The sequence below is a fragment of the Strix aluco genome, chromosome 1 (genome assembly GCF_031877795.1).
Source record: "Strix aluco isolate bStrAlu1 chromosome 1, bStrAlu1.hap1, whole genome shotgun sequence".
Taxonomy (NCBI): domain Eukaryota; kingdom Metazoa; phylum Chordata; class Aves; order Strigiformes; family Strigidae; genus Strix; species Strix aluco.
Genome location: NC_133931.1, coordinates 126,520,125 through 126,546,103, shown reverse-complemented (window position 1 = coordinate 126,546,103; position 25,979 = coordinate 126,520,125). Strand labels below are relative to the sequence as shown.

Below are 25,979 nucleotides of genomic sequence, written 5' to 3'. Positions count from 1 at the left end.
GTGTTCACAGATTTCTCTAATTCTAATTTACTACCAGATTATTTTAAGTTGTATTTTATAGCTTGCCATCTACCTTTTTGCCCTTTTTATCTGTTTTGTGTTTTCTACATTTTAGTTTAACCACAATGGCTTCTTAGCCACTATAAAGCTTTGTATGTTTGTGGAATGATGGCTTTTTTGGCATTCACTGGGATATCTTCAAAGAGTTCCTAGATTTGGTTAGAACTGCCATTAACACTTTATCGTAATTTCATAATTAATTAGCGCAACAGTCACATTAAGGAATTACTTTTGCTGTGAGTGACTCTTTGTAACAGTTATAAAGTGAGAGTTCTGATGAGGCTCTTGTTCCTTTGCTGCAGTGTGAATTCCTCTTGCCTGTCCATCACAGGTGACAGCCAGGAAATGAATTGGTCATTCATTCTGGGTTGTGACAAAAAATGTTTCATAGTGGGAATCAGTGTCCTCTGTATAACGTTTTTTATGTATGATGTGTGTTAGCCTGGGGAAGGGAAAAACTAATTCTAGTCAAAGGTCAATTAATATTTTTATGTCTGCCTTATTCTGAAATTGTATCTGTTTTATTACTGTCTAGGAAGTTGCTTACAAGTTCACTAGGAAGGTGACATAGTTACTAAAAGTCTCACAAGTTTTTTATATTCAGTTGTAAAATAGACTTTGAAGCTTGAAGATATAACTCAATAAATACAATAACAGATATTTGTGTATATCGAACATAGGGCTCTGATCCTGACATTACTTCTTAATGCGTTTAAGATTTAGTACCACAGCACATCCTTACTGTGTTAAACTTCCGTGAATGCCTGAGTACTTATTCAGCCGGGTTCTTATACCCAATGCACAGTGTTACAGAAATTTCTCCAGCAAAGTATTCTGTGTAAGTGGTTGTAGGTCAGGGGCCATTTTTTAGCAATTTCTGATTTTATTCTAATTTGAATAAAACTGTAGCTGATGTTTTCAAAGATGCTTGGGACAAAACGACATAACTATAGAACTAATTAAAGACAACTTCATATCTTGGGTCCTCTTATCAATTTCATGCTGGATATTTTGTGTTTAAGTTCTATCCTGGCAAATTCACTTTTTATAGTATTAAATGTAAAACTGAAATTATGTAGAAGAATATACAAAATATGTTTCAAAAACTAGCAAAAACTCATTCTCCCAGTTGGGTAGATAATAGTTTATTTTCAGTACAATGGGAGATCACATTTTTTTGACAGAACTCTTAAATTCATAACAGCTACACTTAAAGTAATTTTGAAAAGGCCTTACTTCAGCTGCAGTTATCATAACCAGATTTCAAACTCACTTTATGATCTGAAGTCTCTTCAGTACAGCAAGGAATGGTAATATATTTCTCATAAACAGTGTTCTAGCTCATCCAGCTTAACTGGAATCCCGACGGTAAAGTCACATACTCAGCATGAAATTTTATATAGACTTGATGAGATGTAGCTGTAAATGGAGCGATGTTTGTATCCTAAAATTCAAGACAAGAAAAATGAAAAGCTTTATAGAACAACAAGATCCTTTGGAAAAGCCAGTCAGAAAGTTAAAACTGAGGCACAAATTGGATTATAGATTGGAAGTGACCTCAGGTCGGTGCTAGATACTGCTGTTGCATTTCTCCCTCAGGTATTACAAATATTTAAATCACAAATACAACTAAATACAGCGCAAAATAGCTTGATGCCTCCCACTAGATGTCACTGTAAGGTCTTCGTTGGAAGGCTTCTGAGGCGCCACACACACCCTATGCCTTCGCTCCCACTCATCTGTGTGGGATTCATACCAGAATTGGGGAAACAGTCTTGAATATGAAACAGTAAAGATTCATTTTAACCACTTACAGGGTCACAGACAGTAGGCAATACATACCATCCCACAGTACGGCCCAGCCGGGGGATAGCTGGCATCTGGCCCGTTGTAAAGGATCAGATAGTTGCTACTGCAATCCCCTGGGTCATCGATGCTGATGAAATCAAAGTTCACTGTGACAATTCGTCCCTTGGGCACACTAATGGCCCACTCGCAATCAGTGTTGTTGTGGTAAGTTGCCGGGTAGCTGGGACTAGCAAATGAGCCAGTGCTGCCGTATAATGTTCCTCCGCATCCTGGAAACGGACACTGTTAATTAGCTTAGAAGGCTTAGTTTCACAAGATACTACACGATGTAGTACATTAGCACAGTATTAGTAGTAGCACTGAAAAACAGAGACGCAGGGAGCTGGGACAATGAATGTGGATAAGAGCATTATTTCAGTAAGAGGCAAAACTGAGGCTGTAGCTTCAGCAGCCTGAGAAGAATATGCAATGGGCATTAGACCATCACTGGGTATTAAAAATCAAAACTCCCAAAGCTCTTCGAAACCACAGTCTTAAGTCTGTGCCTTGGTCAGTTCAGTTCCCAACTACTCAACCAGAGACAAATTCTCTTTGGCTGTTCTTTGAATGAAAAGTAATGAATCCTCATCTGATAGAAAAATACAGAGAACAACTCAGAGAAAATAGTCATATTAAGTAAACCAAAGGCTATTTATACCAATATTCAATCTCCAGCAGTGGGCAGAAGCAGATGCCATGGGAGAAATGCAAGTTTATTGAGTAAGAGTAAGCATGTGCAGATCATGCCCCAGATTACTTTCACAGTCTCCAAGAATTTTCAGCTCACAGCTTCCAGAGATAGCATCTTTGTATTTGATAGTCTTTATCAGGTGTCTTCCATGAACTTGTTCAGGTAGCCTTTGAATCCACATAAATTTGTAACATCCTATGGGAAGGAGCTCCACAGTTTAACTGCATACTGTGTGAAGAACTGGTTTGTTTGGTTTGTTTTGAACCTACCACCTCCTGGCTTTATCTGATGGCCTCCAGTTCTTCTATGGGAAGTCAATGAACAGTTGATCACTATTTATCATCCACTGTCACTCAGTTTTATAGACATCAGTAGTTTCTTAACCAGATTTAAAAGTCTCAGCATATCTCATACAGAAGCCAATTTTATGTTGAGCCCTTAGTTATACTGGATTCTTTACAACAGGAGGAGACCAGAACTGTGCACATCATTCAATTTGTGTGTGAAACATGGATTTATACAGTGGCTGACTATTTGTTCTCTCTTACTTTCCCAACAATTCCTACCATTGTGCTAGCCTACTTGACTATTAGTGAGCAGTGAGCTCTTGTTTTCATGGAACCATTTTTACCCCCTAGATCTTGTTGCAGAGTACTAAAAGACAACTCAGAGCCCATATTTTTGTAAGTAAAGTTAGGATTGTCTTTTTTTGCCCATATTCTTCATCAACACTTTCCTACACTGAACTTTATCTGCCTTTTCATCACCAAGCCACTCAATACTGTAAGGTTATTCTGCAGTGCTTTTCATGTGGCCATGAGCTTTCCTACCTCCAGTAACTTAGTGTCATGAACAAACTATTACCCAGCTATTCACTGCCATTTCATAAGCCATTTATGAATGTGTTTATGATACAGTCACTACACAGCATTATAGTTAGGTTATTTTCTTGGGGCAAATTTCAGTTCTCTTCCAGTTTAGCAGTGCCTAGGTCCTAGGGCATATCACAACTGGACTATTAACGGAGTAGGCTGAGTCACCACCCCCACCACTCTGTAGATCCCAAGATAGATGTTCCTGCTATTTTCTGACCTCTCAGTGAACGATGTGGATCTTCATCTTAATTGAACTACATCCTCTTGAGGTTGCTAAAGTCAACATTAGAAAGAGGGAATGGCTCCCATCACATAAAAAGGATCTCGCCCCAGTGGTCTTGAGGAACAGTCACTTCTCTCCAGTGACTGAATAGGGTGGACTATGGGTGCTTGGGAAGGTCTTAAGTGTTGATGACGCAGGGCCCAAACTGAGCAGGTTGAATTCCACATTTCTGTATTTTCCCTCTATGTACAATTGCTAAGTGGAATTACTTTGTAATTACAGCCTTACCACTTGACGATGAAGTCCAAGTAATTTCATATCCATCATGAGCCCCTGAAAAATCACTCTTGAAACGAAGATAGACAACGTGATTTTTGGGGAAGAGGGGACTGGGCACAGTGTTTCCACAGAACCTGCCAAGTAGTGGTGACTGCACATCACTCCCATTTCTGACCTTCAAGGGACACAGAAAACATTGGCAACAATAAATCCCTATGCCAGTTATACACCAGTACAATTATGCAGTGATATAAGCACAGCACAAACTATGTAGTGACTTGCATGCAAAATTGTCATTTTAATACTGTTATTTTTCCTATTATATATTTTTGTATAGAAGGAAAAAGAGACCATTAACCAGTCTGTCTGAGTTTTGTAAGTAATTGCACAGAACAAATATCATCAGAAACAGGTAGCTAAATTTTATGGTGCGATACATCTCCTGACTGAAAAAATTACTTGACTAGTAGCTAAGATGTGCTTTTGCAATTCAGGCCCATGTTTTACTTTTAATAAGAAATGTTAATATTCCAGAAGACAAGATTAATTCTTTACCCTGCAGACCACTCTTTTCCCTGGTCACATTGAGACACAGATCATATTACATAGCTCAGATTTAATCTGATTTTTTTCTGAGCTCCAATAATGCTGGTGCTCAGATCCATTTCTTGAGACAGTAAAGAGGATATGAAAGGAAAACTAAATAATGATTCTGCCACAGACATCTGATTTTTGTCATCTGACCAGTGAACAGGGAAACCTTCAACAAGTGTGAAAGGACAGAGTGAGGATTGTGTCGGAGGATATGCTTTTTATTAACACAAAGTACCTTTGCAAGTATCCTACACTTGTTACTAGAGCTCCTTTTCTTTTTTTAAAATGAAAAAAAGTTTTTTTAGAAAAAAAATTCTTTTTAAGAAGAATATCAAGCAGATGAAATCTACTGCTGGAATGAAAGCACTCAGATTTATGGCTTTCTGTTCATGCACAGATGTTAATATCAGATGAAAACTGTCCTGGCTTGCTCTGTTAACTGGGTAACATCAACAAGAGCTAGGTAAAGATGAGTTAGCCAATAATCACAGAATCACAGAATCATCAAGGTTGGAAAAGACCTTGAAGATCACCTAGTCCAACCATTAACCTAGCACTGACAGTTCCCAACTACACCATATCCCTCAGTGCTATGTCAACCCGACTCTTAAACACCTCCAGGGATGGGGACTCCACCACCTCCCTGGGCAGCCCATTCCAATGCCTAACAACACGTTCTGTAAAGAAATGCTTCCTAATATCTAGTCTAAATGAAACTATTCAGTGATTTTGGACTTATTATAGTGTGTACTGTTTAACCTCTTACGATAACATCTGAGTACCTTTCACCATAAAACTGTAGCAATAAATTAGTTCATAATGTCAGTTCAGCTCAGACTTGATCAAAGCTTATCCTCTGAATTCATTAGATTTTGACACAGGCCCACAAAATACGTATGCTTGCTTGATACCTCTAGGAAATCACGTGAACACTGGATGCTGTCTTCCAAACTGAAAGCATGGAAAAAAAGAGAAATTGTGTGATTCAGGGGAGCTCGTAGAATGATGGAACAGTCCATATTATTAGGGTGACGACCAGGCCAGCCAGGGCTCTTCAGGTAACCAAATGGCTGGTTATACTCCCTGCTGCAACCTTGAGACAGAAAAGCAGAGACATGAAAGCATTTCAGATCTCTGTATTGGTTTTCACTGTATGGAATAAACAAAGAGAATGGTAGGTAGATTTTTTAGACATTTCTTCAAGCTTACCTGTAGCTTGATAGGTAAATCTGACTCCATTATTAATCATATATTCATCTGATTTGAAAGTCACGATGGCAGTGCGATCATAAGAATAAAATTCAGGGACTGGAAAAGTTTCAGTGCCACAGAATCTATGGACTGATCCTTGGCTGTGCTGGAATTCAATACATGTCACAAGTTACTTAATGATATAATTCGGTTTTCTACTTACTGAACTTGAGGTGAATAAATCTCTCAACACTTTCTATACCAGTTATGCAATCACATTTTAAAGTTCTCATGGAAATCACTTAATAATGTCAGAACAATTTATGTTCAATTATTATGTGAAACAAATCAAATGTAACAGGTATTTTCATGCCAAAATAAGAAACAATGAAAAAAGGTTTAGAATAATATAATACAAGGGACATAAATAGGGTTTTTTTCTGGTGATTTTCACAAACACTCTTCTTGGCATGAATATTCATTTTTATTATGGCTCTTGGATGGGAGGAAGTATAATCAGTTTACGAAAACTTGCTGTTGGGCAGTATTTTCTGGGTGTTAAGTTTGGCAGCTCTGTTACTTGGTGCAACTGTGAAAAATTGTGTAACACCAGGTCTAATTCAATGTGAGTACAGTGTGCTTCCATGAGGTTTGTGTACCAGTTAACACATCTTAAGTGGGGCACAGTGTGTAATGCTTTGGATGTGCCCCTCACACAGAATCATCAATTAATCTACTAGCAAATGGTGGGTTTCTCCTCTCTTTACAAAGAGTAGAGGGAGCTGAATGTGAATGGGGAATAGTATCAACTGTAAATTTCTTACTGTTGGTGAATCCTGGAGCTCTAGGTAGTTCTGAGAGCAGTCCTGGCTGGAATGGAGGTGGAAGGCCTCTACCACCACCCTGACTTGCTGTTGCGGAGGGGCATCAATGACCCAAGTACAGAGAGTAAATGGTGGATATTCATTTGGAAAGTTAGGAGATGTTGCAGTCAGGGATGTAGAAGTTGCACTATATATTCCTCCACACAGTCCTGTGTAAAATAGTAATAAATGCGTCATAGAGTGAAAACCTTTCCAACTGGGGAAAAATATTTATTGAGGAAAACTACACTGGACAATATACTTTTGTATTTACCTGTGAGTCTCTAGAATAAAAAAAAAAATAAGTAAAACATATGCTAGTGCTGTGGCAATGTATGTCAAAAAACTCAAATAAATGTTTGTTCCCTATAATATCAGTGTATTTGTTAACAATCTGTGAGTGCTCCTGTTTTGCACTCCAGACTGACAGCCACCCCACAATTGCATTGGGGTCTAGCAGTGCTGCTTTTAACTTGCTTATAGATGCTGTGCTAAGGACTGTCTTTGTTCCTTCCTGAGCGCTATATCTAGAACAAATTTTGATAATTCAGATGAATGAAGATTTTGACGATTTTGATTATTCAAATATTTATTTCCACCAAAGAACCACAACAATATATGTATGTATACATATATACGTCTACTTACGATCCACTGTGGCATAGGTAACATTGAAACCCTCCCTTTCCACAGAATTGTCTGTGATAAATTTCAGTGTCAAGGAATTATGTGTAGAAAGAAAAGGAGCTGGCACTGTAGATCCACAGAATGTGCCAACTAAATTGGCATTTTCATTATCTCCATCATAAAGCTGAAAGAAGAAAAGTATATAAGCTACTAACAGTTTAGGCACAACAAACAAATAAACAGAAATAAAATTCTCTGATCCCTCCTGCCATTACAATTTCTTTTACTTGAAAGCACAGTAGGTGCTCTTGTGGTCTAACAGGATGTTCTTGATGACTATAATTATTCACTGCCATATTAACTAATTCTGTTGGACAGTATAAATCTCATTATGGAACATTCTGGTCCCATCTCAGCAAATCTATCAAAAATTTATTCTATTTTTGTTTGGCATTCTGATTTCTTTTTTATATGTAATCTCAAAGCGCTTTTCAACAAGAAGGGTTGATTTTATTCACCAAAATCTAGAATTAATTACTAGTTTCATTGAGCACCTCTAATGCTCAGCAGGATCTATAACACTCCTTGGTGGATCTTGTTCAGCAGCATTCTGCTGTCCTACGTTTTGTATGCTCATCTTCAAGAAAATAGCTTTCACAGGTGAGCACTGAGCATCAAGACTTATTTATTCAAAATTTTATAAATTAAAGTCCTTTCAAGCAATTGTGTATGATAATGAATCTGCAAGTTTACTTTCAAAGTGCTTGAGTTTTGTTTTGTTTCTATTCTGTGAAATAAATACTCATTTATATAGGCAGTCTAAGACCAGAAGCATGTCCCCATAACAATGTCAAAACTCTTACTGGTTTCTCAAAAGGCAGATGTCATTTGGAGTAGTAATCTAACCCAACAAAAAAATTTTAATTCTATCAAGCAATTTAATTTCTTCATAAGACCATTTTCTATGACTTAAGTTTTAGCCTCATGGAGAGAATATTGGATTGTGTATCACTGATATTTCTTTGTGAAATTACGCAGCTATCTTACCTTGACATAATCATATTGGCAAGTCTGAGCAGACTGTGCTTCAAGTGCGAATGAAGTGAAGGTGAGGTTGATCAGTTTGTTTACAGGTGCAGTTATGATCCATACACAGTCCAGATTTTTCTCATATCTTCTGGTCACACTGGAGACTGGAGAGCCAAAGCTGTAAGCTGAATTTGTCAAGTAACCACCACAGCCATTCCGAGGTCCTATTGAAAAAGCAGAAGCTTTTTAAACTAAACTCCTGGCATTTATTTAATCTTCAACTCTTCAATGTCAAGCCAGCATCTTTTTTGTGTGCTACAGAATTTTACTGTCCTGTCTCACCAGGACTATCTGAATGATTAAACAGCTTTCAACACAGTGTTAGATATGAATCACAGTTAGATTTGGTAGAGTGAATTAAGAATGGCTCATTTCTTCTGTTGAATATAAAATCAGTATCCACTTTGACAGTGTAGCAACAGATTTTTTTAAAGGGACTGTAAGAAGACAAGAGGACAGAAATTAAATAGAAAAGTGGTTAGAAGGCCTTTTAATGTAAATTCTTACCTGCTAGTAAGAATATTTGGACAGTAGGGGGCACTGGGTTGTTGACTTTGAAAATCTGGTTAAGAATTGAGTTGCTTATTTTGGCAGTCAACCTCATTCGGGGTGGGATTGAATTTGGTAGCCTGACACTGGGACCCAGACTCATTTTGAGGAACCTAAATAAAATGGACTTACTTCTGGAAGCGTTTTGCTTGGTGGGAACTTAGAACCCTTCTGAAAAGCCAGCTGCTTTTCATTTGTATCCCACAGACAGAGCTAAATCCCTTACTGTACTTACTCACTGTGAAAATTTGAACCCTATAATGTTTTCAGTCACATTGAAAGAAATTACTTTTGGAGAAGAGTAGTTATTAGAAGAATCAGAACCCTTTTATTGCCTCTAATTACAAACAAGCAAAAAACACAGACTATCTGAAAGGATTTTTTTTTTTACTTCTCTTTTTTTTTCGTAGTTTGATTTCCAGAGGTTGGACTGGGCTAGTAAATCTGATCGATTTATTTACTTTATGCTTCCTTCCTCAGTCTCTGTGGGGTCTCTTGGACACTTATTTAACTCAGGAATTCAAATAAAGTATGGTTCATAATCTTGCTTTTGAGTCTGAGAAAGAGTTTATGTAAACTGCACGGAGCAAAGTGGTAACTGCAAGCAGCCTGTGTCTCCCACAGTGAATCCTTTTAGGAGAATTAGATAACAAACGAAGCTACAGCTGTGGCTAAGCAACATGAGCGGAGTTTCAGAATTTCATCCGCATGTGTAAAATATGCCTGCCTGGCTGGCATACAGTGACTTAACCTTGACATGCTCATATATTTCCAGTCATATAAAACTGCACCATACTTCAGCTACAGTATTACAAAAGATCACTCTGATGAAAAATCAGCCTCCAAGTATCAGGATTGCATCAGTAACCCAGGGTTGGAGAGAGCCCCATCTTGCAAGACTGTAGTGGTTAAACCAGTGACTAAGGCTAAATGTCATCCTGCTCTACTAACCAAAGCCAGAAAAACCCCACCCTAAAAAAGAAGTTTGCTTAAAACCAAAATCTTAATAACATGAGATTTAAGCTTTTGCTATAGCTAAAAATGAACAGAAGAAATATTACAACGTGAAAAAGTCAGGAATTAATAGATTCTAGTCCAGTTTTGTGGGCTGTTAATGAAGTCAGAAACTTGGAAAAGTGTTAACGTTCATTCCAATGCCACCGCAGAAGCTGAGAACAACAGTGGGGGAAACACGAACAATAAATCACGTTCTTACAAATAGTCTAGAAAGGAGGAAAATGTCAGATGGGAGGGTGCCTGGTCTCTAAGAGTGCAGTTTCTCTACATTTTTCTCTGGGTTCACCCTTCTGCATGGTTTATTCAGTCCCCTTGACACAATCTTGTTGGAGCCATTTCCTGCTCAGCATTTTGGACACTGTTTGCTAAACATAACATTAAGCATATAATCATTAGGCATAGATCATAGTCCGACCATCCAGCCCTGCAATATTAAGTCTGGAGTGATACATGGGTTAGACACCTTACAAAGCTCCCCTTCACCCTTTTCAGGGTTAGAGCTGCAGAAATGCCAGTCAGACCACTGCAACAGGAGTCAGGGAATTGCCACATGAGCCACGCAACAGGAAGGCTCTCAGTGCTGTTCGATTGTCCTCTTCTTGGATATCAAATGTCTGGGCCTTTGCAATGGTGTACTTCACTGCTACCTGTGCAGCTCTAAAGACAGCTCAGGTGACAAAAAATACAGATGTGGGTAAGCTGTGTATGTACAGCACATAAAATGGACCTGACAGAGAGAGAAATGGGCCAAATCCCCAGTATCAGAAAATTAATTCTAGCTAGTATAGCCAGAAATAACATCTAAGGGGAGATAAATAACTAGAAGTATGATTTACAGTTAATAAAGATGAGGTTTCATCATTAGCTTTCACAATGCTTAGCCTGCTCAGCTGGAGTTGAGTCATATGCTTACAGGACAGTATATTATAAATAACAGCTAGACTGGAAGCCAACCAGATATCAAGTAGTCCTGCATCAAGCCAAATAAAGAGCAGCCCTTGTTGAAAAATCTATCCAGCTTGATGATTTTAGGTACTGATCATCTGATTGCAGCCAGTAAAAGTTACAGAATAGTGAAGCTGTGTAGATCAAAGTAACACCCACAAATAAATGAAGAACCAACTGCTTAACAGGAGGGAACTCACACTAAGAGAAATACTACTGGACTGTGTTTTAGTCAGGACACAACTCGTCGTCTGAAAAATCAGAACCAATTCTGAATAGAAGGCCAAGTAGTAGCCATCCAGTCTGCTGGTAATCATTGATGGAATGATATTCATCGCTGGCTAACACAGCCAGAAAAAATTGTGGCTAAAATTTAGACAAAATCTGGGACTGAGAAGTCTGTTAATTTGTAGAATAGCATCTTAGATATTAAAAGCTAAACTTGGTAAAAATAATGAGAAATGTACCTTATAGAACAATTTGTGTGTGGGCAGATGGACTGACTACATGGTTTACTGTGTTTTTCAGTCTCTGGTTTCTTATTTAAAACAAAAATCAGAAAGTCATCATAAATCAGATTGCAATCTTGTCCTCCTCATAGACAGCTTTGCTAGAGAACACAAATATCAAATAACTAGGGCACATGCTGTCATCACTAATTGCTTTTGGTGGGAAGCATTAACAAAACTAAAAGGCTGAAGGACCATTCAGAAAAGAAAGAACTGAAAGTCCCCTATGGCAAATAAAAATAATTACAACAGAGAGCAAGCACATGTTTCTCTGTTAAGAGTTATATCCTCTAGATATGGAATGAATCTGAAGATGAAACTTTGAAGCAGACAGCCTTTGAAGCACAGCCAGAGGGAAGGCTCATTTATACAGGTATGGGTGCAATGAATGGGAGCCTACAGAGTAGTTTTAAATCGATCAGGAAGAACTAAACCAATGACATTTCAAAACACAACAAACTGATTTTGCTGCCCTTTCCTTTTTACCAAATGAGACCACAAATGTCTACCAGAAGGCAGAAAAGTTCAAAGAATTGTTCTAATTCTGCCTGAACAGTAATGAAAAACCTCCCCCAGATTTCTGAATCGCATTTGGTCTCACCTAGAAGCATCCCTGGGAACTCTAGGCATCTCTGTGATCTGAATTAAAAATCACAATAAGCAAGGATTAACCCTGCCAAGACCAGTGGTCCTTTCCTGAAGGGTGTTATTTCCAGTGCAGAGCAATGGCTGAACTAATTGTGTCTGTAATAATTAGCTCAGCTTGTTTGGACCATGGCTCAAAAGGATATAGGGCTGGGGAGAGGAATTGTACTGTCGCACTTCATCTCATGGCTGCTCCTGAAGGTTGGTAAACCTTCTCAGGCTGAGCTGAGCTGTTCCTGTGTTTGGCAATCAGTGTACAGACATTGTGACTCTGCATGGCAGCAGGACCCTGGCAGCAGTGCCAGCCCCAACCACAGTGTCTGCAATGTTTCAGGACTTCTGAAAGCACAGGACTCTTTTTAGTCCTCAGCCTAGCCTTTACACAGAAAGGGGTTTTGACTGATTTGATGGCCTGGCAATGGTTCCAGCAGTGACATTAAGGACTGCAAAGCCCCAGTCTCCTGCTTTAGCACGATGTCACAAGTGCAGTCAGACGAAGGTCATATTCTTAAGTTTTTAGACTATTGGCTGATCCCAAATATAACAGTCCAGACATGCTCTTTGCCAAGCCTGCCCTAGTTCTGCAAAATAGGATGTTCTGCAAAATAGAATGTACCATCCTATCCATCTCCTTGATGCTTGCCTGGGAGACCAGAGGCACACATGCTGTCTGGCCTCATTCTAATACTTTCTAATACTGCATTAGCGTACTTGATGCCATCACAGCTGCCCAGGCCTTTGCAGATCTCTCTTGTGATGTGAAATCAGAAATGTCTCCTCACCCTTTGTTTGTGTGCACTGGAGTACAGATTTTCAGCTGAAGCTGTTATTGACTTTAGTTAAGCTAAGACTATTCATGCTAGCAGAGTTTGCCCACAGTTGTGTGAATTGCCTTTAATCTGGATATCCCATTGGCTTTTAACTGTTTAGTCACCTACAAAGTTATGTTTAATCCCTCTGAAAATTATTTTTCACCTAATTTTTTTCAGATCAGTCAGAAACTTCTTATTTAAAAGTCTACCTCTTTTCTTGTCCATCCAGTTTGAGTATGCAAACCACTTCTATTTATTTTTGCTTTGGGAGAAGAAATGTCACAGACGTTAAATAACTGACATTTCTGAGAGGCATTTGTAGACTATCCCTTAGCTCAACAGTTGTATTCTTTTCAGAGATGTTGAAGAGATGTATTTCAACACTGCAAGTGCTTTCTAAATTTAGTCAGATTTCAAGCTGATGCATATTTTTATATTTGAGCCCCAAAATACATTTAGAAACAGTCCAGGAATTGACTTATGAACATATATTCGGAGCTTGTTATGGATGTTCTTATTTTCATAGACTATAATAAGATCAATAAAATATATTATTAGCCACAATTTATTAATTATTTCAATAGATTAAGCTAATCATAGTTAAGCCATGTAGTGAATCTGAAATGTGTAATATTAACGTGCAATATATTTGGTAAAAAAATTGCATGAACCAAAAGCCCCAGGATATTTTTGCAAGAAGACTTGTGAGTTTCAAGCAATTTGCTTCTCAGCTCGACCCTCTGCAGCACCAGGCTCTAAATCCAGGTTGGATATCTTGAGGTACACTCCTGGAAACTGGTCTTAATGGGCTGTGAAATCTCTGCCAGACATTGCTGCTTTTCCAAAGGCATGAGAAGATGCAACAGCATCCACATGACACAGTCAAGGACACATTCTAAGATTTTTTTTGTTCAAGGGACAAAAATTTGGAGGAAACCTGAGATTCAGCTGTGTTGAGTCCTTTCCCACCTAATAGGCTACAACTGCTGTTGTCGGTACAGGTGCTTGGTACCACCTACAGCAGGTGCTAAATTATTTACAAAAATCAGTGCAATGAATTTTTTCTGGTGGTGTAAGAACTTAAAAAAGACTCAAAAAAGAACACCTAACCCTGACCTATGCAATAGAATAATCAAGCCAGTATTTTACACCTTATATTGCCCATTCAGAACTGGGGTTTTTTTTCAGCAAATCTGAACAATCAAAAAAAAAAAAATCCACAGCAATGACGCATGCTGAGCACTGCTGAAAATCTGCACCTAGAAACTGAATATAGAGTAAAGCTTTCAGTCTGCAGGGCAGAAGTGGACTTAGAACTATATTAAGCAAATTTCTTTGTTGATAAAATAGAATAGCTGTAAAATAAAAATGCTGTGAAAATTCTACGGGATCCATTTTTTTAAAAGTACGCTTTAATTTCATTAGTGGAGGGAGAGCATAACAGTAAACCCATTAGTGATAGACAGTGTATTGTATTCCAAACAGGAAACAAGTAATTCAATACACAGCTAATAGAATAAGGGAAGACAGATACCTCCGGGTGATTTATCAGGTATTTTGTCAGGAAGAAAAGCATATAGGTTATCATCTATTTCTATTTTATGCATACTAGATTATTCATGTAAATTACCTATTAATGCATTTTTCTGGCATATCAGAGAAGATTCCTTTTTCCAACCATTTTTCTTCTAAACTCTACTCACTTTTTTTCTTCCTATGTAATATGACTAATATTAATTCGACAGAAATGTTCATTTGAATAAAAAGGACAGAAGGATCCTTGAGGGAAAAACTGGGCAAACTGAGGACAATGCAGAGGACAGGGTGTTTAAGGACTTCACATTCCAACAGCCTAATGGTTGCCAAAGGTTTTGGAGGAATTTCTTCTGCCTTAGAGCCCATACTAGTTTTTCATTATTGCCACCCTATTCTTCTTGTCTGTCTATAGACATCTGGTTTTCCTCGTCTTGTGTTTAAATCATAATCTCTTTGTGACAGCAGACTGTTGCTTTATTCTGTCTGTGCAGTGCCTAGTGCAGTGGAATGGTGGCCCATGAGCTCGTAAGCCCCAAGGTAATGCAAACAAGGGATGACAGTGGTATTAATGCAGTACACCATACTGCTCTTTCACAAAGTATAAATGTGAATTTCTCCGGCATGCTCACAAAAGCTGGTATAAAAAAGAGGAGGGGGAAGAGCTAGCTACAGCTTGAAGTCAAGCAGGATTTAGGGCTGTAGAGAAAAAGCAGGCAATCTTCCTGCCCTCCTCCATCCCACCTTCTCCAATGTCCCAACTCCATTTCAGTTTTGCCTGTAATTGTGTGAAGAAAACTCAGGAAGAGCTTTCTGACTCAATCCACTTATCTAATCATGTGTAACACTTTGCTTCTTGTAAATTCACGTGGCTTCCTCAGACAGCCCCCATGAGCAGACCTGCCTTTCAGAAAATCCCTAGATCCTCCTCTGATGGTTTAGAATGTGATATGTTTTTCATTACTGAGACAATAGAGCTATGTACAGAGAGCTGCCAAGTAGAAATGATGTGCTGTTAATAAGGTCACAGCTATATTTCCCGACAGGGGTTGCTGACTCTTTAAAAACAAGAAAAAACCCAAACCCTTATATATCTTCTCAGCTTTTGTATCATAAGTCTCAGAGGGATCACAAATTGGGGTGAGAGGGTTACCCCACTGACGGATGGGAATAGGCAGAAGCTCCATTTATTGCCAAAGTACAAAGTCCCTGCTATCACAGCAGGGATGGCAGAGGTATGTGCAGGCTCTGTCCCTGCCAGCCAGGGTCACTGAAAATTTGAGGTCTCCCCTTAAATCTGGAAAGACAATCAGGAGATCTTTGTCTAAGTCACAAGCTCAATACATGCAGACTTCATTCTTTGGGGAGATATCTTAGCTTTCTTTCCTTCCTTCACAGAGACATCTCGTGTAACCAAATGCCTTAAGCTGGTATTGATTTTTCTCTTCTCGTCCTTTTATTGATTGCCTAGCAGAGCACATGCTCACTGTGGAAAGGAGGTATAATTCTCTTTTTACAGACTGAAAACAAAGGCAGAAAAAAAGGTCACTGGTAACTAAGGTAAGAGGAGTCTGTCCTTCCACAAATCTAACACTTGGAGCAGGCTGGGATATTCCAGTTACCCCAGTTCACCAGCTCAGCCTGAGATCATATCCAGTGATTCCAAAAATAAGGCCAGTAAGTGTCCAAATTTAGCAGCAGAGATAGTGAAATGATAAACCTTCTGAACTGCACCAAGGGCCATATGTTCCCCTGCCTCAAATGCACCATATCACACAGTTGGTTATGACAAAGAATGCTGCTTGTGAAATGTGCACTTAACAATATATTGCACAGTGTATGGAGTAGCATGTCATAGAAGACATTTGGAAAAAAAGGTGAGATGTTGTTCTGTCAAATTAATGCTATTTCATACTGTCAGTATCCCTTTTCTGACTAGTGGGGGGGCCTTCAATATTCTAGCGGGTGCAGGATCAGTGATGCAAACAAATTGTTTTAATTAAAACAGAGAATGTTTTTCTACAGAAATTTCAGGGTTTAACTCTTTGAATGCCTGGTTACTGTCAGTCTTGCTAGGCTTCTGTGAGTTTCCTACTTTATATTCTCTCTTCCCTCCCCCTACAGTGTTTATCAGATGGACTCCCTACTAATAAAATTCACATGAGAGAAAGAATAGATAACCCTGGATTTTGGCAGTATTCCTGAGAGAAGCCTGATCAAGAAAGAAATTGGAAGAGCTTGTGAGGAAAAGAAATAGTTTAGTTTGCCACAAACAAGTGTACTGTTTCTGCTCACTTCTTTCCAATACATAATCAGGGTCACTCACAACATTAAATAGAGAGCAATAATTATGTTATCCAGTTGTTCTTCCCTAGGGTAACTACAGAATAATGCGCTCATTGCCATCCAACAGAGAATGAGGCTGGCTGCTTGTTTCTCTACAGATACCATCTTCCTTATCCAAGAGATTTATCATTATTAATTGTCATCTTGTTGCATTTGTACTCTTCAAAACCACATGGGCTTTATCTTTTGACAGACATGAGCGAGCTTGTCTAAAGCACCATTTAGAATAACAGGCTTTTAGATCTTCATGGTTTTATTCTCTTTCATTTGAAACAGAACCTCAGACCTCATAGTACAAAGATGTGTCACAGATTTTCCTGGCTCTAGTTTTTAGATAAGTCAAACTGGAAACGTTTATAGGACTGTGACTCATGTTTTCCCTTTATAATATACTTTTCTCCTTTTTGGCCATTCTGTACTAGCATGGGACTGTCAGGATCCTTCCTAATGGCTGTGTGGTTTAGTCCCTGTGGCTTGATTCCCACAGTGGAGAAAGAAGACCTACCATTAAGCATCTCAGCACCATGGGGGCTCTTCACCACACAACCCACATCTCCACATGGCCATCTTTTCAAACTTGCAGCTCCATTGCTCCTGAGTAAGTCCTGCAACATCACAACCTCCCTTTCCTTGGGAGCCTGCAGGAATGTCCCTCCAAAACTTAGCCTAATAGATGTCAAAGTTTATTCATGAAAGGCTTCTCCTTACTCTAGGAAATTATTGGCATGGTACTGACTTGAAGAGCTTGGCTTGTGTTCTGTTGTGTGCTTAAGTAGAACCTCTGGCAAGTTGCACAAATAAATCTGAAGTCAGTGGCTAAAAAAAATTCCTATATCCCAACAAGAAGAGCAAGAGCTTGTGGAGTTCCTGATGATCTCACCCTGGAAATACAAACCCAGGCTGCAGGGGATCTCTGACAACTAACTGATACCTAATGGTTTAAAGACAGCAACATGTGAAGCAACATTATGTTACTTGAAATAACAGTCCACAAGAGTGGTGTTAAAGATTCTTGTAGCAATTACTTAGAGTGAAGTAAAGGAAGAGTTAATTATAGTAACGATCATGAGGTTCTGTGAGAATATTTTTCTTCGCAAAGCCCATAGAACCAGTTATTTTCCATATCTGTAAATACTTTCTCAGACTGTATCAAATGAGAAAGTCCCTGGCTAGGTGTTGGGAGGGGATTCAATGACTCAGCAGAAGACTATGTTCTGTCACAGAGGCCTTTCATTCTGAACTGTCAGAGTGCCAGCTTTGTAAACTGGACAATTACTTCTTTCTAGATCACAAAAACATTGAGTTAATTACATAGGAAACTAGTAGCAATGACATGAAATCCATTTACATTTAATTACCATTTGTTGCTTATCATCTCTAAACAATTCAAATGTTACAAGAAGGTAAAAAACTCATTTTACACCTTGATCTTAAAAATAGACTACTGAGCTTAGATTTTTTTTTTAAGGCAATAATCAAGCTTTTTCCCTGAGTCTTGTGTCCATCAAAACATTTAACATCTAGTGCCTTCTCACTATGATCCTATTTAGGTTATGGCCAGCTAGCCAGACTGACCCACAAAATCAGCAGAGATCAGCACAGTGGTGCCTGGGGGGAATGCCAATCTTAACTGATCTTAACACTTTAGTTTTTGAAAAGGTGAGCAGTGAACTGCAAGGAAACAGAAATGGAGAATGGATGGAAAGGAGGCATCTTTAGGGCACCACCATCCTTTGACTACAAAAAAAAGAGTTCTTAGGTAATGCCAGATTTCCTCCAAAAGAGAGGCCTTTGGGTGTTGCTAAGCCTTCAGTCACCAGAGAAGTGCCTGTGCCTTCAGAGAGGCAGGAAAAGGTTAGCAAAGAATAAAAGGAATCAGTTCAGAACCAGGGCTGGAATGCAGGTATCCCATAAGCCTAGTATTTACCTTAGTTCACTCAATTTGGACAAAATCAGAAATATTTTTCTGCTTTCAGCATCCCTAGTGAGTGAGACCATAACCACTCATTCCCAAAGGAAAGAAATTACCAGCAGATTCTTGGGGTTACGAGTCTGATAATAGTCTTACCTAAGGTCTCCCTGAAAGATGCTTTCCATCCCCTGTCTACTCCGAAGAAGTCAGTGTTAAACACCAGGAACAAGTTATGACTGGAGCTCTTAATATTTGGAGGCAGTTCTGAGCCACAGAATTTCCCAAGAAGAGGAGCATAGGTGTCTGAGCCGTCATATACAGCCACATAATCTTTGTAGCAGGAGGGAGATATTTCGAGCTGGAAGCTGTTGAATCTGTAAAATACACTTGGAGCTTTAGGTATCACATTTTCATTTCTATTCCTGTGTTATCTGTGTTTTTAGTGCTTGAGGAAAGGTCAAAGTAATAGCAATAGCCAAAGCCATACTCAGACAGATACCACAAAACATTTCTCTTAAGGAACAAGCAAGCACAACTATTAACTGCATGGCAAAACACTCCAGACAACCAGCCTCAAAGAAATAGTGACCCTCACCTACTGGGCCACTTGCAAGGCAAGCTGTCAGTATACCTCGGCGTTCTGTGAAGCAGCAGATCTCCCCTGTGCAAATATACCCTCTCAAACTTCTGCAAATTGCTCAGCCTGCAGTTTCCCTGGGCATGTGAGTGGCATATAAAATGCAGACTCAGAGTGCAGACCAGCTGTGTCTTCCACTTATTTGGGAAATGTTCTCTTAATTCACAATCAGCATATATATGACAGAAGAATGTATCCATCTTTTAACTTCCCAGTGGCAAGATTTTGTGGCAGCCATATCCCTCTTTTAGGCAAGACAGCACACACTCAGAAGTATACTCTTTCTGAGTGGGCATTATTACTTGGGCTGTAAAGTGAGCACCAGCCTTCTAAAATAATTATGTTTTTTCTTGTATCAACTCACAGAAGTCTCATTAACTCCGCAAAGGCTGACAGCATTTAACTAAAAGCATGAGCTACATTTTTACAATTTCTTAGTTTTCTTGGCAACCAAAGTGGGAAGTTAAAATTGTGGTGATAATAACATAACAAGTTACAGAGAAAGATGTAAGGGAGCCTGAGGTTGATAAAGGTGGCTTCAATAGCCATTTCTCATTTTAGTTCAGCTTTCCCCTTGGGAAAGGAAAGACAGAGATAAAATTGTCAATAATTGCTGTCTTTAATTGGAATCAGAGACCTTCCTGTCCCCTTGATGACAAGCTGAACTTGGATTACATACTTGAGGGCCACTACTTTGCCGTTTCCAACTGTGATGTAGTATGAGCAGTTCATGTTGTTGTGATAATCAAGAACTGAATGGGCCGGACTGCTGATCACACCAACAGAGCCATTGAAAATGCCACCACAAACTGTAGGGGAAACAGAAAAAAGAGTGATTAGTGTCTGAATACTAGTTTGGTCCTAATTCTCATATTTCTTGCAGGAGTTTAGCCATAAGGAAAGAAAAGCCCTTGAATAAATAAGGAGCGGTCTTTGCTGTCATGCCTAGAACTGTTAAATGTGGAGATGTCTATCAGGTTGTGCTCTGCAGTGGAAGACTAGACAGTATAGAATTAACAGGCTGTTACTAGTCCATACCAAATGACAATGGCTCTGTGTTTGCACAGTAAAAGAATAAGCCTGATTGTGAATGTGCTGCAGTGGGACCAGGGAACAGTGGAATGGGGCGGCTGCCCCATGCAGCAGCGTGAGCGAGGTGTGTCTGGAGTAGCTCTGCACCCATTCTAGCTTGCCAAGAGAAACCTGGCTGATATGTGGGCAAAGACATTCCCTCACCCAAACCCTTGCCCCATGGAAGCCTTTGAAAGTTTGGCACTGACACAAAAGCAGCCAAAATTGCACGCATAGCCTCACTGCTGACTTTTCTGGAATAACTATATGTAGAGCCTCGTCATCTCTCCACCTCCCAGCAGGGCTGGGGCACTACTGTAGCATTTGTTCTGTGCAGAAAGGCAGAGAGGAGTCCCCAGGTATCACTAACCTGGGGACTGTTCCCCACCTCACATCGTGCTGGGACTTGCCAGCAGTGGGGGGTGGCTGAGTTGGAGGACTGCATACTTGCTTTCTGGCTGAGGAGCAAGTTAAACTCTGCAGCTGTGAACTAAAGGCACTGCTTGCCTTCTCAGGGTTTCACACCATGGATGCTGATGAGGCCAGGATGTAGCTAATGTTTGTTCCCAGCTTCAGTGCCTGAAGGAACAAAACCGATTATAAAACCAACTCTAATCTTCATTGTTAGCTTCAGCCTTTATTTTATAATCTTAACTTGGCAAAAAAACATTTCCCTGCGTCCTGTTGATAAATAGCTCAAAGCCACACACAGCTTGTCATGTTTTAAAGGACATGCCACTGCCCAGGCCACTACCTTAACAAAGGCAGTCCCATACAGGGTGCTGCTGCATACAGAGCCCCTGGCTCCTCAGCTGATGGCCTGGAGCACTGGCAGATAAAGGACAGGAGCCGGGAGGATAAAGAATGAGAATTATTCTACACTAGGAGGGGGAAGCCTGTTTCTTTTTTTTCCAGCAAACAATACAACTAGAGGGAAGAGGAATGTTAATTGCTAGAATCTGCTTTGTATACAGCAACAAGCTAATAAGGCTGCAGTCATCTTTCTCAAATGTCAGAAGTCACAAGTCAGATAGCAGCAACTGACTTGAGTGAGTTATGAAGGTCTTTCCCATGAGTAACTGCACATTGTCATTTCTCAGTGCCATTCCCTCTGCCTTATCTGTATCAGGCCATTCATTTTATATAAAGAATTTAGCCTTATGCTTTTTGCTGTGGCTTTGAACATGAGGAATGCATTAAAGGAAATACCAAAGTTAAGAACTCTCGCTCTTCTCTGCAGTTAGAAAATGAAATAGCTTTCAAAAATCAAAGCACTGTCTCTACAAGTTAAACCTAGAAAATATTAAAATTTGTTTTGAAAATAAAATTAATCTTTTGGGATATTTACGTTTGTGTAGATGTAGATTCTAAACTCAGTTGGAAACTTCTTTTTCTAATACATATTTCCTCTATAAAACAAAAGAGATCTCATGTGAATGACAAAAAGTTTTGGTGAAAATATTAATTAAAAAATAAAAGTATATCTAGATCCCAATTTTTATTTACATTAATACCTGGCATTGCAAGACATTCATCAAATAGAGGCATATAGCTGGATCTGTTTAAAGATCCTGTTCTGGTTCCCATGTTGTATAATGTAGTTTTAGTATAACTGAGAGTCAGACCATTCTCTTGTATGTGATAAAATCTTTTAAATGAAATCAGTTAAATAAACTGGTGATGTTTCACCTTAAACATTATTGAAAAAAACCCAACAAAAACCAAACCCAAACCAAACAAAAAACCCTGCCAAATGGGTTGCATTTCTTTTCTTCAGCAAAGGAAAAGTGTTTCAGTTTCTGACTTGGTCCCATGTAGTGCCTTGAAATAAGAACTGTGAGATAACACATCAGCCAGTGACAACATGCACCGAACAGTCCCATGTCCTGGTCCTGAGAGCTTTTTTGGGCAAGTGCAGAGGGAATATGAACCATCTACATTCATCTAAGGTATTCCCAACATGAGGTACAACATTTCCTACACTGAACCGTAATCCAGCTGGAATATTTTCACCACCTAAAGCACAGGACAGTGGCTACTCACCAATTGCTCTGTATCTTGCCTGGAATCCAAAGCCTACAATGTGGGAGTCAGTGTAGAAGTTGAGCAGCATAGGTCCAAAGATGCTGACTGGGGCAGGGAGCTCATTACCACAGAGTGTGATGAGAGGATGTGGGGTAACCCTTGTTCCACTGAAGATGCTTACTCCATCATAAAGACAAATTCTGCTCAAGAGTGCTGGGGCTGCATGGACATATAATGTAGAAGTGTTAGCAACATATTTGCCATGTGATTTACTGAGCTGCAAGTACATAGACTTCACACAGGATAAGAATTAAATTTTATATTACTTTCCATTCTAGGATCTTGCGATCTCATTTGCTTGCTGACGAAACAAATGTCAATTTTTAACATGCAGAAAAACTGAGGCAGAAAAAGGCAAAGAGACCTTGTATATAGGAGATCAGACTGGTCTCATTCAACACATCCTATCATCTGGGAAAGGCTCCAGGCCCTTTGAGTACATGGGAGTTCATAGCTGAGCAAACAGCATGTATGAGGAGATGAGAGAACCTAACAAAAGCATGGATCTCCTCCGCAGATCAAAGCAATGCATCTTTTGTTACAGACAACCAACTACCCTGTATTTCTTTCCCCTAATGTAGAAGTCAGCACTCAGTGCAGGGAATTTTAAATCATTAAGAATGAGAATTTTGGAAAATGAAAAAATAGCCCATACACTAACATGTTTCAGAGCTGACTTCTTTCTCTCCGAATTCTCTCAAACTTTGGAGTACCTAAACCCAGATTCTTCAGCTTGACTCAGAAGACAAAAAAATGTAAAATTTAATCTTTGCCAGTGAAATGCTGTAACTGTGGCAGTCAGCAGAGATTTGGAGATGACTGAGCAATAGGAAAAAAATCCAATGATTTGCAAGAGCAATCTGCTTTAGGGGGAAAATGGGTGCAGCTATTAGGGTGAGCGAAAATCTAACCATTCAGAAGCACTAAGAAACACAGAAATGGGGAATGTAGCCTTCTACTATTTTTCCCCATTGTTTTTTAGTTTCTCATTTGCAGTTAGCTTTCTGGAGGAATGAGCCACCCTCTCTGACTCCCTGCCCTACCTTCCTGACTTTCTAGCCACATCACCATTTGCAACCAGATTTGGCTGAGGCGAGAGGTCTCAAATGTTCATATAATTTTCATGAAGGTCAGACAGTAGCTCAGTTAGAATGTCCCTGAAGAAGGACAAGCTGTGCTTTCAGTGTAAGGGCTGTGAGTTCAGGCAGAGACCTGCAGAGCACCAGTCACCGGCACCCTGGGAGCTCAGAGCCATGTCACCACCTCCCTGCCCAGCTGGGGGTCATAGGCATGGGGAGAAGTTGGTGGTACCCAGGGTGGTACCACCAAGGGATATATGGTGGGAACTAGAGACATTTGGTATCATGTGGGAGCAAGAAGGGAGCCACATGAGTTATGCAAGAAAGCTAGATTAATGCTGGCAGAGAAAAACACAGCACACATCTACTGAAAAATGAGCTTTGTTAGTTGTTATGCTTATAGAACAACCTAATGTTTGTCTTTTTCTTCATTGTTTATTAAAGTTAAGTTATCATGTTTGCAATCTGTTAGCAACAATGGGGCAGTTACTTAAACTGCAAAGGATTAATAGGGAATTATCTAAATTTAACAGGACAGATGCTGAGCCTGCTGTTGCAGCAGAGTGATTCCTGAAGATTGTCCAGTCAAAATAAGCTGCTTCCTAGTGTTGCAGGAAACAGGATGACTTGTACTGAACAGGATGACAAATAGGAATGGAGTGATAATTTTGTTTCACAAGAACAGTAGTGATCCCAGCAGTCAGATATATTTAAGATCCTCTCTGGAGTTTTAATTAAAAATTCCTTCTCTCTCAATGAAGGCAATGTATTCTAACATGCTTTACAATTATGCCAATAGGGAAATATGGTGCTTGTCTGACTCTAATAAGAGTAACTAAGCTGAAAACAACCAGCCACACCAGAATGCTGATTACACTTTTAATAAAATAATTAATTCAAAAATTCTTCATGTCCTACCCTATTGAGAATATTTGATAATGTGATACAATTTAAAAAAACAGAATCAATTTTAAAATAAAAAAAAATTAAAAAAAAATGAAATGGAGACAAGTGCAATTTCAGAATGGAAAAAATGTGAGAAAGCAACTCAGGTCCTTTTTTGAAATGACTTTGGAGAAAGGCATGAAGTAAAACAGATTTCTCAGCAAAGCAAAGGTCCACAATACTTGTCACAAGTTGTTTCAAATGGCTGCAGTAGAAAGAATAAGATGGTTGATGTAGCATTGTGTGCAAAAGGCTTAATTTCTAGTTTTGAATCCTCATTGTTTGGGCCAATATCATTTATGACCCATGAGTCCTGGCAGGACTGGTGATTGTTTGATCTCTATCCTGTAACTCATTCCCTTGTTTACACTCTTAATTTCTCACCATACTAAATGCATTCTGTAAATAATCCCTAGCCTCAGATTCCTCGATTCTATCTCACGTCATACTTCCAGCCTCTACACATATTCAACACATCATCAGCGATTCTTCTCTGTGGTTTATTTTCTCTATCATCTTAGATCTTTTCTAGACCAATTTCTGTCCCTTGCACTACAATGGAACAGCTTTCACAAGTCTCCAGAGATCTTTTCTTAGCCAGTTGTCAGACCCACATCCTCTTTGAGCTGACAGGCACTTTCCACACAGCTAGCACTGGTTTTCTTCATAAAACCTTGTCTACTAAGAGCTTTTGCTCATCCTTCTGGTATTACTGTATTCTCTCTTCTGATTCATCCATGAGGATTCAATGAGACATCTCCTCTCCTGTCTTTCTCTCTTTATCTCCACATTAGCTCTGTATAATCTCATTTTCAAGGACAGATGCAACTACTCTCTCTATGTTGATGACCTTATAAGTCTACTTCCCTCCTCCAGGCCTCTTTCTGTTCAGACTAAAATCTTATTTCTGCCTCTCAACAAAACCATTCAGTAGGAGAGCTTTTTTCCCCCTCCCCCTTGCATCTCCTCTCTTTACAGACATTATTTTGCCTGCCCTCATTAGGTCCATGTCTATGATTTGGATCTCTCTGTGTCTTCACAACCAGGATAGATGTACATATTGTCAAGTGTTTCCAGTTACTATCATTAAGATAAACTCTTTCCTATCTTTCTACATAGCTATGACTCTCACCCTAGAAATAGTGATTTTTCCAACGTGGATCCTGTACCATTCATTCCTCTAGCCTTGACAATATTTCTTCCAAACATTGCTGGAGACATCAATTATTTGGCCTGACATTGTGAACATATCACTCTTTCTTTGAATTGCTGCATGTATTTGCTTTCAAGGCCTTTTGTTATCTATTATCATCTCTTAGTAGCACTCAGCATTGATACATTGACTCCTGCCTCCAAAGTTCACATGACAAGTTTCGGTTGTCCTTACATTCCATTTTGAAATATGCCTTTGTGTTGTCTCCTTTCCATTTAGCAGGAATTTTTCTCATTTATTTGATATGATGCCTGCATAAAAACCTTGACCAAATTTGGGCCCCTAACTATATGATCACTAATAACAATGTCCAAGATTCTTCCATCTCTCTGTCTGTAGCC

General features: G+C 39.3%; 1 protein-coding gene across 1 annotated transcript in view; it reads right to left on the bottom strand.

Annotated features, from left to right (window-relative positions):
• Positions 1-1,189: 1,189 nt before the first annotated feature.
• Positions 1,190-25,979, bottom strand: part of CUBN (cubilin) — a 147,479-nt gene continuing 122,689 nt past the window's right edge. The window contains exons 57-67 of the mRNA XM_074834731.1: positions 22,360-22,560; positions 19,925-20,054; positions 18,765-18,982; positions 8,299-8,504; positions 7,273-7,435; positions 6,586-6,794; positions 5,780-5,927; positions 5,482-5,663; positions 3,986-4,151; positions 1,903-2,138; positions 1,190-1,504 (exon numbers count right to left, since the gene is read on the bottom strand). Coding sequence (XP_074690832.1) covers positions 1,397-1,504; positions 1,903-2,138; positions 3,986-4,151; positions 5,482-5,663; positions 5,780-5,927; positions 6,586-6,794; positions 7,273-7,435; positions 8,299-8,504; positions 18,765-18,982; positions 19,925-20,054; positions 22,360-22,560 — 1,967 coding nt within the window. The 3' untranslated portion in view covers positions 1,190-1,396. The remainder of the gene's footprint in view (positions 1,505-1,902; positions 2,139-3,985; positions 4,152-5,481; positions 5,664-5,779; positions 5,928-6,585; positions 6,795-7,272; positions 7,436-8,298; positions 8,505-18,764; positions 18,983-19,924; positions 20,055-22,359; positions 22,561-25,979) is intronic.